Source organism: Heptranchias perlo, chromosome 1, assembly GCF_035084215.1.
Source record: "Heptranchias perlo isolate sHepPer1 chromosome 1, sHepPer1.hap1, whole genome shotgun sequence".
NCBI classification, from domain to species: Eukaryota; Metazoa; Chordata; class Chondrichthyes; order Hexanchiformes; family Hexanchidae; genus Heptranchias; species Heptranchias perlo.
Genome location: NC_090325.1, coordinates 31,572,891 through 31,590,976, shown reverse-complemented (window position 1 = coordinate 31,590,976; position 18,086 = coordinate 31,572,891). Strand labels below are relative to the sequence as shown.

The 18,086-nt window shown below is 44.9% G+C and overlaps 1 protein-coding gene across 3 annotated transcripts in view; it reads left to right on the top strand.

Annotated features, from left to right (window-relative positions):
- dym (dymeclin) overlaps positions 1-18,086 on the top strand; it is a 412,070-nt gene that overhangs the window by 352,107 nt on the left and 41,877 nt on the right. For all 3 annotated transcript variants that reach the window (XM_067983422.1, XM_067983431.1, XM_067983440.1), the window contains exon 16: positions 14,767-14,880. In XM_067983422.1, the coding sequence (XP_067839523.1) occupies positions 14,767-14,880 (114 nt within the window). The remainder of the gene's footprint in view (positions 1-14,766; positions 14,881-18,086) is intronic.

Below are 18,086 nucleotides of genomic sequence, written 5' to 3'. Positions count from 1 at the left end.
GCTCGAGCAACTGGAGGCATTTCCTGCACATGTGGCTCTCCGGGACACATGAAGCATCCTGAAGTTCCCACATGGCGCAGGAATTGCAGGCAATGGGTCTCAGCTGCCCGTCGATTATATTTAGAAACCTTTTTTTTCTGAACTCCCTTTAGATACTCGATTATTATTAATTTACTTACTGTTTACTTACCCCAATTAACCTACCCTTTTATTCCGAGTCTGTCAGAGCTCATCCTCTCTGTTCACCGTGATGCCGCTCCTCTTGTTTTCCCTGGTCCGCTCTCCCCGCCGCTCCTCTTGTTCTCCCTAGGCCGCGCTCCCCACCGCTCCTCTTGTTCCTCCAGGTCTGCTCTCTCCGCCGGTCCTCTTGTTCTAGTGATAAAGAAGTCCATGAGCTCCATGCAATTGGAGGTGAGGGTGGAAGACCCAGGGGAGAGGGGGTTAAGGAGAAGGCTGATAATGGAGACTAGAGGCTGGGAATCTTTGATTTGGAGTCATGAGCAGTTTTGGCAGAGGGAAGTAATGCTTGATGTGGTCCATAGCTCTGTTGATGAATTGCTAAACCACTTGTGTGTCAGATAAACTTGTCTGTGATACATGAACTTGAGACACCTTAGATGGGGGCCATACCGGGGGAACGACCAGGGTGGAAGAGAGGAAGGGTTTTACTGGAGTCAAGGGCATCAAAGGTGGAGGTGAGGGAGTGGTTGAGCAGATTGACCAGCTCAAGTCTGGCATTCACAGAGGCTTAGAAGTTTGAATGTCCAATCACTTGGCTGATAACGTACAATTTATGCTGCAGAGAGAAAGTATTTGCATTTATACAGCACTATTACTTTCCTCGGACGTTTCAACACATTTTGCAGCCAAGGAATTACTTTTGAAGACACCACCTTTGACAATGCAGCACTCCCTCAGTATTGCATTGAAGTGTCAACCTAGATTATATGCACAAGTCGTGCAAAGGCAGCCAATGTTATGAAGACGGTCTTTGTGATGGAGAGTACATGGGGTCGGAAGCTCACCTCAGGGACGAGTAGGCCACTAAAATTGCAAACAGTCGTTTCAGCCTGAGCTGGTGGCCAAGGAGGGGATAGAAACATAGGAACAGGAGTAGGCCATTCAGCCCCTCATGCCTGCTCCGCCATTTGATAAGATCATCGCTGATCTGTGTTCTAACTCCATATACCTGCCTTTGGCCCATATCCCTTAATTCCTTTGGTTGCCAAAAAGCTATCTATCTCAGATTTAAATTTAGCAATTGAGCTAGTATCAATTGCCTTTTGTGGAAGAGAGTTCCAAACTTCTACCACCCTTTGTGTGTAGAAACGTTTTCTAATCTCGCTCCTGAAAGGTCTGGCTCTAATTTTTAGACTGTGCCCCCTACTCCTAAAATCCCCAACCAGCGGAAATAGTTTCTCTCTATCCACCCCATCTGTTCCTCTTAATATCTTATAAACTTCGATCAGATCACCCCTTAACCTTCGAAACTCTAGAGAATACAACCCCAATTTGTGTAATCTCTCCTCGTAACTTAACCCTTGAAGTCCGGGTATCATTCTAGTAAACCTATGCTGCACTCCCTCCGAAGGTGCGGTGCCCAGAACTGCTCACAGTACTCCAGGTGCGGTCTAACCAGGGTTTTGTATAGCTGCAGCATAACTTCTGCCCCCTTGTACTCTAGTCCTCTAGATATAAAGGCCAGCATTCCATTAGCCTTCTTGATTATTTTCTGCACCTGTTCATGACACTTCAATGATCTATGTACCTGAACCCCTAAGTCCCTTTGGACATCCACTGTTTTTAACTTTTTACCATTTAGAAAGTACCCTGTTCTATCCTTTTTTGATCCAAAGTGGATGACCTCACATTTGTCTACATTGAATTCCATTTGCCACAGTTTTGCCCATTCACCTAATCTATCAATATCGCTTTGTAATTTTATGTTTTCATCTACACTGCTTACAATGCCACCAATCTTTGTAAACAATTTTACAACACCAAGTTATAGTCCAGCAATTTTATTTTAAATTCACAAGCTTTCGGAGGCTTCCCCCTTCGTCAGGTGAACGATGTGAAATGAGATCCTCGAAATGAAATCGCATTTATAATTCACAGAACAATGCTTGGTGAGTACAGACAGTTTTTTCAACTGCCCGTTGCCAAGGCAATCAGTGTGCAGACAGACAGGTGTTACCTGCCAGGTCTCACAGAATATACAAATCACCAAAAAAAAACAAACAAAAAAAAAACAGAGATAGAGAGGTAGAAACATAGAAAAGACAGCAACTGACCCGTTATATTAAAAACAGATAACATTTGTTCACTGGTGGGGTAACGTGTAGCATGACATGAACCCAAGATCCCGGTTGAGGCCGTCCTCATGGGTGCGGAATTTGGCTATCAATTTCTGCTTGACGATTTTGCGTTGTCGTGTGTCTCGAAGGCCGCCTTGGAGAACGCTTACCCGAAGGTCGGTGGATGAATGTCCATGACTGCTGAAGTGTTCCCCGACTGGGAGGGAACCCTCCTGTTTGGCAATTGTTGCGCGGTGTCCGTTCATCCGTTGTCGCAGCGTCTGCATGGTCTCGCCAATGTACCATGCTCTGGGGCATCCTTTCCTGCAACGTATGAGGTAAACAACGTTGGCCAAGTCACAGGAGTATGAACCATGCACCTGGTGGGTGGTGTCCTTTCATGTGATGGTGGTATCTGTGTCAATGATCTGGCATGTCTTGCAGAGGTTACCGTGGCAGGGTTGTGTGGTGTCGTGGACGCTGTTCTCTTGAAAGCTAGGTAATTTGCTGCGAACGATGGTCTGTTTGAGGTTGGGTGGCTGTTTAAAGGCGAGTAGTGGAGGTGTGGGGATGGCCATAGCGAGGTGTTTGTCCTCATTGATGACATGTTGAAGGCTGCGGAGAACATGGCGTAGTTTCTCCGCTCCGGGGAAGTACTGGACGACAAAGGGTACTCTGTTAGTTGCGTCCCGTGTTAGTCTCCTGAGGAGGTCTATCTGGTCCTGGGGATTTGTCACTCTTTAGTGCTATTATTTTCTTCATTACTGTTGCTTTACTTATGTTAATTTTATCGAGTCCCTGTCCCCGATTCAATATAAGTTTTCTTGGGATTTCCGGAATGCTATCCTCTTTTTCGACTGTAAATACTGACGCAAAGTAATTGTTCAACATGTCCGCCATTTCCCCATTGTCAATGACAATATCCCCACTTTCAGTTTTTAAGGGGCCAACACTGCTCCTGACCACCCTCTTTTTCCTAATATAACTATAAACGTTCTTCGTATTGGTTTTGATATCCCTTGCGAATTTCTTTTCATGCTCTTTTTGTAGCTCTTACTATCTGTTTTGTGACCCTTTGTTGATCTTTGTATCTTTCCCATTCGCCAGGATCTGTGCCATTTTTTGCATTTTTGTATGCCCTTTCCTTATGTCTTATACTGTCCCTTACCTCTTTAGTTGTTCATGGCTGTTTTTTTTGGCAAGTAGAGTTCTTGCCCCTCAGGGGTATAAACCGATTCTGTATCACGTTAAATGTTTCTTTAAACATTTCCCACTGATCATCAATCATTTTACCCATTAACAGATTTGCCCAGTTTACTGTGGACAGTCTCTGTCTCATCCCATTGAAGTCGGCCTTACCCAAGTCTTGAATCTTGGCAGCTGATTCATTTTTTTTCCCTTTCAAACACTACATTGAACTCGATCATGTTATGATCGCTATTGGATAAATGTTCGCATACAGTTAAGCCGTTAACTAAATCTGGTTCATTACTCATTACTAAATCTAGAATGGCTTACCCCTTTGTTGCCTCTAGGACATACTGCTGTAGAAAACTATCCCGGACACTCTCAAGAAATTCACTACCTTTCTGACAGTTGCCAGTCTGCTTTTCCCAATCTATGTGAAGGTTAAAGTCCCCCATTAAGACCACTATACCTTTGTTACACGCTTGTCTAATCTCTGCAATTATTTAATCCAGCACTTCAGAGCTGCTGCCAGGGGTCCTATACACAACTCCCACTATAGTCTTAGATCCTTTCCTATTTCTCAATTCAACCCATAAGGTCTCTGATGGCTGCTTACCTCTCGTTATATCCTCCTTTATTATTGAAATGATTTCATCTCTAATCATTAAGGCTACTCCTCCCCCTCTTCCATTTTCCCTATCTCTCCTGTAGACCTTATAACCTGGTATATTTAGTTCGCAATCCTGACCATCCTGCAGCCATGTCTCAGTAATAGCTATCATGTCATACCCTCCTATTTGAATTTGAACCTGTAGTTCATTTAATTTATTCCTTATATTCCGTGCATTTGTATATAGAACTCTTAGTTGGGCCACACATCCTAGCCTGACCTTCAGCTTTGATGCTGGGTTAATCGCCTAATGCCTTCTAGTTTTCACTTTATCTGTTGTGTCTAAAGTACACTTTTTTTCTGCTGCTCTACGCTTTTCCCTTTCTCTTGTTCTTGAACAACTGTTTGTACTATTTGTATTGTAAATTTCCCCTGGGTCTTCCCCTCTCTTGCTGCTCTCAACTTTACTCCCTTCTGACTGCCCGCTCAGGTTCCCATCCCCCTGCCACTCTAGTTTAAACCTTCCCCAAGGAATCAATATCTGTTGCAAAGGTCCAAGTTCGATTCCCAGTGTCTGCTAAGTTAGTTATCTCAACAATGGCACTAAACTTGGCCTTAATGTTCTCAGACTAGAGAGAATAAAAATTAGCTAATGTTCTCAATGCCAGTCGATGTCCAGTGACCTATTGGAAAGTACATTTACATCGAAATTACAACATAACCTAACCAGTCCATTTTGGTGTTTATCCTCCACACAAGCAGTAGCCCTAATCCCATGTGCCCATCCTATATCCCCCTTTCCTTCAACCACCTATCTAACCTGTTCTTAGATATTGAAATGGTCTCTGCTTCAATCACTAACTCTAGTCATGTATTCCATAGCCTCACAACTCTCTTACATTTAATCTTATTTCTGTGTCCCCTTTTTCTGGACTCCTCAACCACTAAAAACAGTTTCACAGAATCATAGAATGATACAGCACCGAAGGTGGCCATTCAGTCCATCGTGCCAGTGCTGGCTTTTTGAAAGAGCTATCCAATTAGCCCCACTCCCCTGCTCTTTACACATAGTCCTGCAAATTTTTCCTCTTCAAGTCATAGAATCATAGAAAGGTTACAGCACGGAAGGAGGCCATTCAGCCCATCGAGTCCGTGCCGGCTCTGTGCAAGAGCAATCCAGCTAGTCCCACTCCCCCGCCCTATCTCCATAGCCCTGCAAAATGTTTTCCTTTCAAGTATTTATCCAGTTCCCTTTTGAAGGCCATGATTGAATCTGCCTCCACCACCTCCTCGGGCAGTGCATTCCAGATCCTAACCACTCACTGTGTAAAAAAGTTTTTCTTCGTGTCACCTTTGGTTCTTTTGTCAATCACCTTAAATCTGTGTCCTCTGGTTACCAACCCTTTTGCAACTGGAAACAGTTTCTCCTTATTTACTCCATCAAAACCCTTCATGAACACCTCTATTGAATCTCCCCTTAACCTTCTCTGCTCTAAGGAGAACAACCCCAGTCTCTCTAGTCTCCCCACATAACTGAAGTCTTTCATCCCTGGTACAATTGTAGTAAATCTCCTTTGCACCATGTCTGCATCCTTCCTAAAGTGTGGTGCCCAGAATTGGTCACAGTACTCCAGCTGGGGCCTAACCAGTGTTTTATAAAGGTCAAGCATAACTTCCTTGCTTTTGTACTCTGTGGGTGTCATTTTAGCACCCGCTATCGGGTGCGTTCCTGGCGGGGGGGCCTCTGAAAATCGGAGAATCCCGGCGCGGTACCGGAGCCCGTCCCGAACCCGCGCACTTCCGGGTTCCCCGCTGACGCGCCAGCGTGCGCGCGCAGCCCCCGCTGGTGGGAATCCCGCAGGCAATTAAAGCCAGCGGGGTTCCACTTGAAGGTATTTATTTAGGTATTTCAGGTCATTAACTGACCTGATTAAAGGATTATGTGGGATTTTAGAGCAAACTGGGACTGTTTCCCACACTGGGGGAAACACTCCCAGGTCAAATGGACGTGTTGCAGCTGTCAGCCTGTGGCAGCTGCAAAGGTCCATTTGACAGGTGGTGGGGGGAGACCCTCACCCATTGCAGGAGGCCACTCTGTCACTTGGGACAAAGTTTGGCCTCCACCACCCTCCTCCTGACAGTCAAAGTCACCAACCTGCACACTTACCCCGGGGTCCAGAGACATGTACCTACCTTGCGGACCCCCTCAGATGTACATCTTGCGGATGGGGGCCGCCGTAGCTGCAGTCATGACCTCCTCGGAGGGCGAACAGCATCACCAGCCTCACCATCCACGCCGTCCACCTCTGACATGTGGAGCTCCACAACAGAGTGCTGTGACACATCCACCTGTACAGCAGGAGGGAGGGCTACCGCAGAGAGAGATGCGTCGCAGAGGGCACTACCCTTGCCACAGGGTCCACAGACCGAGGCTCAGCTTCCTGGACCTCTCTGAGCAGCAGTGCACACGGAGGCTCAGAGTCACTCGACATGTAGTCGTGGACATCTGCAGCCTCTTTCATGCCGAGCTGCTCCTGGCTGGCCCGAGCACCATCTTCTTATCTGTCGCTATCAAAGTCACCACTGCCCTCAACAACTTCTCCTCCGCATCCTTCCAGGGTGCAACCGGGGACATCGCCGATGTCTCTCAGTCATCTGTACAGAAGAGCCCTGCAAATACACCTACACCCACTCTGCAGTGACACAATGGGTGGCATCAGTTGTGGGTCCTCATAGTGATCCTCAGGAGAGGGCATTATTGCACAAACCAGACAGGATTCGCGAAGACATGGCAGTAGTGGTGCCAATATAATAAGTAATATAAGTAACACCCATGACAAACCCTCAGACACCCTTGTGCATCCCCTTCATGCTCACGACACGTTTGCCTTACGCTGCCTGCTGCACATATGTGATGCATGCCCTGTGGCTGCAGCACAGGTAGTGAGGCTGGCCGTGAAAGAGATGCACGAGAGGGTGAGTATGGGAGAGAGCCATGAGATTGTATGAGGATTGGGTTGATTGGTAGTGGCGGGATGAGTACTGGCGAGGTGAGTAGGTGGAGGTAAGATGAGGATGAGGTTTGAGTGGGTATGAGGGGTGATGTGACAGAGTTGTGTTGGCAGTGCTGAAGGAGATGTGGGGTGGGGGCAGTGATGTGGCAGACGGAGTGTAGGGGAAAGACTACGTGTACTCACTTTGGCTGACCTACTGAGGTCATTGGAGCGCCTCCTGCACTGTATGCAGGTGGGCGATATGTTGGTTGCGCTGGTGACCTCCTCTGCCACCTCGAGCCAGGCCTTCCTGGTGGCAGAGGCAGGCCGCTTCCTCCTGTACGCCGGGAGGAAGATCTCTGTCCTCCCCCTCCTCCTCACCCCATGTATTGATACCTGGAGTGAGGCATCATTAAACTGGGAGCAGCCTTCCCCCTGGGCTGCTCCATGCTGTAATTTTTGCTATTTGTTGCAGCATCTGTCAGTGGAGGACTGCCCCTTTAAATAGAGCGCCTCCAGCTGACAGATTGTACTGCGCATGCGCAGCCCGCCCGACGTGCAGATCAGCAGTGGGGAACCCGGAGGAGCAGGTAAGTGGATCCAATTAGTGGATTGGATCCTACAATCGCGTGGGAAACTGACTAATTTCACCGGGCGCATTACCCACGCGCCCGATAGCCCCCCTGCCGAGAACCCGCAGCCCTGCTAACATCTGGCCCAATGCCTCTATCTATAAAGCCAAGGATCCCGTATGCCTTTTTAACAGTCTTCTCAACTTGTCCTGCCACCTTCAAAGACTTGTGTACGTATACCACCAGGTCTCTATTCCTGCACCGCTTTTAAAACTGTACCATTTAGTCTAGTTTGTTTTCATCTACTCTGTCCACTTCACAATTCTAAAAACATCTATCCAATCATCCCTTAATCTTCTCTGTTCTAATGAAAACAGCTCCAATTTTTCAAGTCTTTCTTCGTATTTGTATTTCTGCATACCAGGCAGCATCTAGTGAATCTGTGCTTTGCTCCCTCTATTGCCTCAACATCCTTCTTATAGTATGGAGCTCAAAAGTGTACGCAGTGCTCCAACTGTGGTCTTACTAACGTTTTCTATAGATTCACCGTTACACGTCAACTTTAATATTCTATATCTCTTTCCATAAAACCGAGTATTCCATAAACTTTCTATGCAGTTATCCACTTGAGGTGCTACTTTAAATATCTTGTGAACCTGAACCCCCCCAAATCCCTCACCAAGCCACCCCCATTCAAAATATAATTATCACTTTTTTTTAACCAAAATGCACAACCTCACATTTATTAGCAGTGAATTCCATCTGCCACATTTTTGCCTATTCCACCATCTTATCAGTAGAACTCAGTGGAACACCACTACCCACTTTTAACCTCTCTAAGAAAATGTCCCTAACTCCTACCCTCTGTTTCCTCCCTTCTAACGAGTCTTAATCCAATTTGCTACCCTCACCCCTAATTCCATATCCCTTAATCTTCTCCAATAGTATCTTGTCAAAGGCTTTCTGAAAGTCCATGTATATCTGCTGCATTTCCCCCATTAATCATATCTGCTACCGCCTCAAAGAACTTTATCAAGCATAATCTTCCTTTCTTATTGGCTGAATGGCATATTGTTGTTCCTATGTTCCTTTACAAATTATACATGCATTGTATTGTTACAAAGATGTTAGTGACCCAACAGTGTTACTGGCCCATTCAGAGTAAAATCTTTGTCAGGGGGGTATATGTGCACAAATCTTTGACTGTGGAAGGATAGGTTGAGAAAGCAGTTAAAAAAAGCATATGGGATCCTGGGCTTTATAAACAGAGGCATAGAGTACAAAAGCAAGGAAGTTATGTTGAACCTTTATAAAATACTGGTTTGGCCGCAACTGGAGTATTGTGTCCAATTCTGGGCACTGCACTTTAGGAAGGATGTGAAGGCCTTAGAGAGGTGCAGAAAAGATTTACTAGAATGGTTCCAGTGATGAGGGACTTCAGTTACGTGGATAGACTGGAGAAGCTGGGGTTGCTCTCCTTAGAGCAGAGACAGTTGAGAGGAGATTTGATAAAAGTATTCAAAATCATGAAGGGTTTGGATAGAGTAAATAAAGAGAAACTGTTCCCATTGGCGGAAGGGTCGAGAAGCAGACGACACAGATGTAAGGTGACTGGCAAAAGAACCCAAGGCAACATGAGGAAAAACTTTTTTACACAGCAAGTAGTTATGATCTGGAATGCGCTGCCTGAAAGGGTGGTGGAAGCAGAGTCAATCGTGGCTTTCAAAAAGGAATTGCATAAATACTTGAAGGGAAAAAATTTGCAGGGCTACGGGGAAAGAGGGAATGGGACTAACTGGATTGCTTTTACAAAGAGCCAGCATGGGCTCGATGGGCCATATGGCCTCCTTCTGTGCTGTAACCATTTTATGATTCTATGTGTTAGTTGTCCTGCTAATCCAGCATAATGGTTGGTGTATTGCCATTACAACCCTGGGCTGCAACTTTATTTTAAGTAAAATTTAGGATTATTTTAGAAAATAGAAAAGCCTTGTGTACATCTGCAAACATTACTTTGTTACCCCATTACATTAAAGGGAAATGTTAGGTACAGTGATATGCCCAGATATGTGTACCTAGCTGATGATGAATGTCATTCCAAGGAAGTGTTTTTAGTGACTAGTCAAATCCTATCACTTTTTTTTTATTCGTTCATGGGATGTGGGCGTCGCTGGCGAGGCCGGCATTTATTGCCCATCCCTAATTGCCCTTGAGAAGGTGGTGGTGAGCTGCCTTCTTGAACCGCTGCAGTCCGTCTGGTGAAGGTTCTCCCACAGTGCTGTTAGGTAGGGAGTTCTGGATTTTGACCCAGCGACGATGAAGGAACGGCGATATATTTCCCAGTCGGAATGGTGTGTGACTTGGAGGGGAACGTGCAGGTGGTGTTGTTCCCATGTACCTGCTGCTCTTGTCCTTCTAGGTGGTAGAGGTCGCGGGTTTGGGAGTTGCTGCAGTGCATCCTGTGGATGGTACACACTGCAGCCACAGTGCGCCGATGGTGAAGGGAGTGAATGTTTAGGGTGGTGGATGGGGTGCCAATCAAGCGGGCTGCTTTGTCCTGGATGGTGTCGAGCTTCTCGAGTGTTGTTGGAGCTGCACTCATCCAGGTAAGTGGAGAGTATTCCATCACACTCCTGACTTGTGCCTTGTAGATGGTGGAAAGGCTTTGGGGAGTCAGGAGGTGATTCACTCACCGCAGAATACCCAGCCTCTGACCTGCTCTTGTAGCCACAGAATTTATATGGCTGGTCCAGTTAAGTTTCTGGTCAATGGTGACCCCCAGAATGTTGATGGTGGGGGATTCGGTGATGGTAATGCCGTCAAGGGGAGGTGGATAGACCCTCTCTTGTTGGAGATGGTCATTGCCTTGCACTTGTCCGGCACGAATGTTACTTGCCACTTATAAGCCCAAGCCTGGATGTTGTCCAGGTCTTGCTGCATGCGGGCTCAGACTGCTTCATTATCTGAGGGGTTGCGAATGGAACTGAACACTGTGCAATCATCAGCGAGCATCGCCATTTCTGACCTTATGATGGAGGGAAGGTCATTGATGAAGCAGCTGAAGATGGTTGGGCCAAGGACACTGCCCTGAGGAACTCCTGCAGCAATGCCCTGCGGCTGAGACGATTGGCCTCCAACAACCACTACCATCTTCCTTTGTGCTCGTTATGACTCCAGCCACTGGAGAGTTTTCCCCCTGATTCCCATTGACTTCAGTTTTACTAGGGCTCCTTGGTACCACACTCACTCAAATGCTGCCTTGATGTCAAGGGCAGTCACTCTCACCTCACCTCTGGAATTCAGCTCTTTTGTCCATGTTTGGACCAAGGCTGTAATGAGGTCTGGTGCCGAGTGGTCCTGGTGGAACCCAAACTGAGCATCGGTGAGCAGGTTATTGGTGCGTAAGTGCTGCTTGATAGCACTGTCGACGACATCTTCCATCACTTTGCTGATGATTGAGAGTAGACTGATGGGGTGGTAATTGGCCGGATTGGATTTGTCCTGCTTTTTGTGGACAGGACATACCTGTGCAATTTTCCACATTGTCGGGTAGATGCCACTGTTGTAGCTGTACTGGAACAGCTTGGCTAGAGGCGCAGCTAGTTCTGGAGCATAAGTCTTCAGCACTACAGCTGGGATGTTGTCGGGGCCCATAGCCTTTGTTGTATCCAGTGCACTCAGCCGTTTCTTGATATCATGTGGAGTGAATCGAATTGGCTGAAGACTGGCTTCTGTGATAGTGGGGATATCGGGAGGAGGCCGAGATGGATCATCTGCTCGGCACTTCTGGCTGAAGATGGTTGCAAAAGCTTCAGCCTTGTCTTTGCACTCACGTGCTGGACTCTGCCATCATTGAGGATGGGGATGTTTGCAGAGCCTCCTCCTCCCGTTAGTTGTTTAATTGTCCACCACCATTCACGACTGGATGTGACAGGACTGCAGAGCTTTGATCTGATCCGTTCGTCGTGGAATCGCTTAGCTCTGTCTATAGCATGTTGCTTCCGCTGTTTAGCATGCATGTAGTCCTGAGCTTCACCAGGTTGGCACCTCCATTTTTAGGTACGCCTGGTGCTGCTCCTGGCATGCTCTTCTACACTCCTCATTGAACCAGGGTTGATCACCTGGCTTGTTGGTAATGGTAGAGTGAGGAATATGCTGGGCCTTGAGATTACAGATTGTGCTGGAATTCTGCTGCTGCTGATGGCCCACAGCGCCTCATGGATGCCCAGTTTTGAGCTGCTAGATCTGTTCTGAATCTATCCCATTTAGCACGGTGGTAGCATTCCTCTGCAGGGTTTAGAACCCAGGAGGAGCAGATGCGGACTTTCAATCACCTCAAATGTAGCTGGACAGAAGAGCAACAGTGTACATTTATAAAGCATCGCCATTCTTGTTTGCGTCTCGCATGTTTACACGGTGGAAGAGGTGAACGCCAAACAGGAAGTAATGGAATTGGAGGTGGGGGAGGAGAATCAAGGCTCACTTGAAGAGAGATCTTTGGGAGGCATTGTAAGGCAGGGAGACATCAAGGCGTTTTTTTTTAAAAGAGTTCCAAATGGCAGCGGGCGTAAAGGCTGAAGAATCATTCTCCGATTGTAGGATGAAATTGCGGTGAACAAACAGTGATCTAGAGTCAGAGGAATGGAGAGTGTGTCCTGTGGGTATGGCTGATGATTGCATAAACGGAGTGAGGCAAGGCCATACACTGACTTGAAAGCAAAAAAAGATTTTGTTCATTGGAGTGTCGAGTACAGTGGAGATTTTAATCGCTCCACCATTGGCAGCCGTGCTTTTATCTGCCAAGGCCTTAAGCTCTGGAGTTCCCTCTCTAAACCTCTCCACCTCTCCCTCCTCCTTTAAGATGCTCCTTAAAACCTATCTGTTTGACCACCTGTCCTAATATCTCCTTATGTGGCTTGGTGTCAAATTTTGTCTGATTACGCTCCTGTGAAGTGCCTTGGGCTGGTTTACTACGTTAAAAGCGCCAAATAAATGCAAGTTGTTGTTGAACTGGGCACGGGTGTGGTAATGGTTATGGAAGAGTACTTGGATTAGCAGAAATTTGCGTATGCTGCGAAGCCGGAAGAATGTGTTTGACAAATTGATCCTCAAGATAATGAGGGTTCCAACTTGTGGGGTGAGTTGTTTAGGAACCTTGGAGAGAAAGAGCAGAAGGGGTTAGGGTGATAGTTTGTATTGGGTTGAGGAAATGGTAAATCTCCATAAGGCTGTTTTTGGATGATTACCACTTGGTATATATTATTTTGGGACTTACAATTGGCATCAGTGCCCCTGAGCTAATGAGAAAAAAATCAGCCAGGGTTCCCGCTCCTGAACATTATCCAGTGACTTCTGCTGCAAAGTATGCACATGTGGACATTGAGTAGGGACAGGATTAAGTTATAGCTGTGATGTCCCTACAGTTGATTAGTGTGTCAACACTCACTGTTTGAGGCTCACACATGAAGTGGGGGGGGAGGGGAGGTGCCAGTTGGATGAAGTACAAAAGGGCTCAATTTTGCTTTGCACCGATACTGCAGTTATAGCTTAAATGCAGCCTGAATCCAGATTCAAGGCCCTATCTGACACTGAGGCAAAGAGTGGTGAGTCACTCTGGATGAGGTAGTCTCACTTCGCTGGAGTCAGTTCAGACTTTGATACCTAATTTACACTTCACAAGTTTAGCATCGGTGTGAAACAAAAACGTTTTCACCGACGCTAAACTTGTAGTCTAAATGCACTATAAATGGGGTTTTATCTTTAATCACCGCTAAAATGCTCTTTTTTCAGTTTTAATTAGCAATCTGAAAAAAATAGCAATCTCATGAAAAATAAAATTGTAATTGGGAAATACAGTTCTGAAATGACTGGCCTGAAGTGACAGCCTAAATCAGTGTGTGCAGTTATATTTACTTACACATCTTCTGATGAGTTATTAAACTGATGAAAGACATTTGCTTTCTCACACCCCAAGCCTATGGTGGTACCCCTCTGCTGTCGCTAAAACAATTAGGGCTAATGGAGACCGGCTCCAACTGTTTGTCACCCAGCTATCACAAATACAATCTAACCCAGTGGACTTCCTACAGCCTCTCACTTGCACCTCGCCCAATTCCAACGGGGTTAACGTACTGTATGTGTATCTTCAGAAAAACCGCTTGGGAAACTAATGCTTAGTGTTAAAATCTATACAAGAGCCACTCCCACTTGATTTTTGTAGATGTTCTTTGCAGTATTACACTAGTAAAAGATATTATTTGTTTGCCCACCAATGATTAACTGTTTTATAGTATAGACAAGCTACTTCATGTGCTCTGTATTTTCTGAAAATTATGTTCTGTAATGCATACTAGTGATGATGTTACTCCCCGATAATTAACTATTGATAATCACTTGATAAATGTTACTCATAGGACATCCTTTTTTCTTTATATAATTTGCATGTTCTTAGGCAAAGAAGAATATCTAGTTAACGTGTAATTCTGTGTTCCCTTTCTATATGAACTTTCTATCTTATCTGTCGTACTTTTACCAAAAACTCATAGAAGCAGTTGTTTGTTTTGGCAGCAAGTACAGTGGGATCCACCCTGCTTACATTGTGGAGCAGATTCCACAGCACCAAAGCAATTGTACACATACAAACTTGTATAAGCATTGTGTAGGTGGCATACTTGCCACAAAAGCACTTGAAAATTCTGTCAAATTAGTACTAATACATTTAATTACTCAGAAACAAGGACCATTTTTGTCTGAGAGATGGGAAAAAAATACTCCCCCATACACTAGGGGATGCTGTTTTGAATGCGAGATACCATGTTAGGTTAATAGAGGGAAGAACACTTTTATGACTGCTACACCTAACCCAAGTATCATTGAATGAGCTGTCAGGTTCCAATGCTTTTGACCAATAATGTAGGCAAGGGGGTTCGTGTTTGGGCACGCACTCCATAGCAGAAATGCGAAAAGGAACAAGTACATAAAACATTACGTAAAACATTTGCGAAGTTGGGAAGAGATGCTATTGTTCATCGTAGTAATGCAGTTGGGTGCAGGTTGGGATGTTTAGGAAACAAGAGGCTTGATTACTGATCACATTTACCTTGTAGGTGATCACCTTCTTCAGTCTTCGACTGGAGCAGGCAGGAACAGACCTGTCAGTAGAACGAGTTCTGGAAGTCATCAAACAGGGAGCTGTGGCACTGCCCAAAGATAAACTGAAGGTGAGCATTCTGCCTTTTACCGTTTTACTTTTTGTGATGTGTTCAAAATCACCAGGATTAGTAATCAATTGCTGAATTGGTATATGCATTGCCAAGTGAGTACCTCATCCATATAAAACAGGATGACTGATGTTCAATCTCTAGTCTATGCTGAGTTAGTGGATCTCAACTATGATGACAGTAGGAGTGCTACAGTTGGCTTCAGCGTTCCAGGGATAGGGGAGGGAAAATTGCCTAATATTCTCAGCCCTGATCACTATCCAGAAACCCCTGCTAAGAAAGTACATGTTAGTGGACACTGGGTAAGGGCAGGATCAATAGTGATGCCCCCTAATGTGGACCAGCCTGCCGACACTCAATATCTGGACTCACAATGGAGAAAAGCCACTTAGATATGGAAACCATGCTTCCGAAAGAGCCAAAATCTGCATGAGAGGCGGGGAGAAGATTGGAGGAATAAAAAGAAAATGTGTGTGTGGGATTGGATGGAAGTTTGCCTGACAGCTTTACTGGAGAGGCAGAGCTTCTTTACATGATGATGTAAAGAATCCCAGTGCAGGTCTAACATGGATTTTAGGTTCCAAACACTTCCATTGTTTTGTATCGAGCACAGTATTAGCATTATGATTGTTTTTTCACTTTAAATAAAGTGGCATGCATGCTGGAATCTACACTCTGTAATGAGAAGTATAGGACTTCCATAGTCTCAATGAAATCGGAGATCAGTGTTTTCATGGTGCTTATGAGCCACAGTTAAATCATCACTTACAACAATTTGCATTTTTGTAGCACTGTCAGTGTAAAAAATATCCCACGGCGCTTCATAAATAGGCGTAATGAAAATGTATGCAAAGCAAAGAAGTGAAAGAAGGAGCCTAAGGTAGCCCTTACCTGCCAGAATGTCCTACGGTAATAGACTGTTTTGGCTGAGGAGAATAAAACATGGCAATGTTTGGCCTGATTGAGCTAGATCTACCTTTAGTTGCCAGAGACAGATTCCGTTGCCTTGTAGTCATCATTAACAAATCTCCAGTCTCCGAAGGGTTTGATTTGGAAAGGCAGAAGACATTAGTGTAGGGAGGTTGGGGATTTCAATTTGAGCTCTCTTGGGGCCTCAATTTAAACATCTAAACCAATAGAGCAATTTGAAAGTAAATAGTTGGCCAAAGTCAACAATGTCACTTTTACTTTGATAACTGCTGGCCATTTGAAGGTGCTTTATTTTTGTTTTGTTTACTGTACTTTTCCAATGCAATCACATTACATGCGTCAGCCTCGGCTCAGTGGCAGCACTCTTGCCCCACTCCAGAGACTTGAGCACATAATCTAGGCTGATCCTTCAGCACAGTACTGAGGGAGTGCTGCACGGTCAGGTCTTTCAGATGAGACCGTTAAACATCTGCCCTTTCAGGTGGACGTAAAAGGCCCCATGGCACTATTTGAAGAAGAACAAGGGGGTTTATATTTAAAAATATTGTTAAGAGCACTGGATTTCTGCTACACCTCCCCTCACTGCAATCATGGCTCATTGGCAAATCCACCAGATGGAGTTGTATGGCATGCTATAAACCAGGAAGGTTTCAGATTTGTGCTGAATTCATTGGGAAGACGGGCACGATAATGAGTCTCTATGCCCCTAGGCTGGGGCTTGGGAAAATTGACTAGGGTTTTTGATTCTGACTGCTATCCAACTCTGCTAGAAGCGCATGTATGTGTATAACAAGGAGAAGGATTTCTTCTATGCACTAGATGCAATATATTTATAAAGAATAGCTTTACAATTTTGTTACACCTAGCTCACCAAAAAATCTTCACCGCAGGTAAGTACTAGGGTCGGATTTATTTGTGGAATTGTTTACCACCTTATCTTGACGAGGAGCCCTCCTGGGATGCTCAGCATCCAGATTATACATCTGATATGGAAAATACTGGATGTTCAAAGTGGAAAGATTCTCATTCTTCAAAACTGATATTCTTCATCTTGATGAAAAAAAGCCATAAAAAAAAATTGTTTTAAATTTTAAAAAAAAGAAAATTTGAGTTCATTTTTAATAAATGTTAACTGCTTGGTTCAAGTACTGTATTTCCATAATTGCCTACTCTTCAGACTGATTCAATTACCATTGACTATATTCGTTCAACCTAAGATTGTTGTATATGGGGAAGTAGCACTGAAGAATTTAACACTGAAAGGGTGCTTTTACAAAATCTACACACACACACAAAGCAGTTGCTGAAAGGAGGAGTTGACAAGGAGCTGAGCTTTATTTTCTGTGCCTGTGTGAGGAGATAATGATACTAATATGCATTAAGACTTGAAACTGAATGGAACAACAGCTTAAGATATTCAATTGTCTCCACAGGAGACAGTCCCAGCCTCATTTAGAGCAATTTAGATATAGTGAGATAGGTGAAAATTTGCCTTTGCAGCTTTGAACTGAACTGATTTGTCCTTGGTTTTGATGGATTATCTGTGCTGGTGACTCTTAACTGGAGTCTGGTGGTTGTCGGATATCGGCTGAGAGATAAGTATTAGGATAAGTTAGAACACTTGAAAGCCTTCACAGCAGCTATTTTTACGCAGATAGAATTAATTTGGACAATAGACGTGGTATTACAGGGTTTATTTTTGTACGACCGAGGACCATTAGGCTCAACATTTGAAGGCAACAATAACTTTACCTCAAAAGCAAAATCTGCCCTCCATGTTGGAAAGTACCTGCCCGCTTTTGAACACCTTTCACCAATGTCGTGGATAAATTCATGGATTCAGTCCGTAGAAGACTGTGAACAAGAGCCTACATCCTGCCATTCTGTGAGGCAAGCCATTGGCACTCCAAAGTACTATGCTACCTTATTCCTAGAGTTTCAAAAAGAAACTTCTTCCCCACCAATCATTTCAAACATGACATTCTCCTCCTTAAATCCACCCCCCCCCCCCTTTAGAACAGGGCAACTAAACTAAACCCATTCTTTTCAAAGAATTTCCCCTCTACTCTTTGTTCCACCATTTGTTTGTTCCATAAATACTGTACTGAGCAACACAGTGGGATTCGATTCCACCTTTCACCTCTGCAAAACTGTCAACATTGGACAAATCCTAGATGTGAGATTTCCGGTAGTGAGCCGTATACCTCAGCGGTCAACTCAAGATAAAATGCAGGAGTATTTAAAAGCAGCAAGCTGTGACGTCATGTGAACCATGG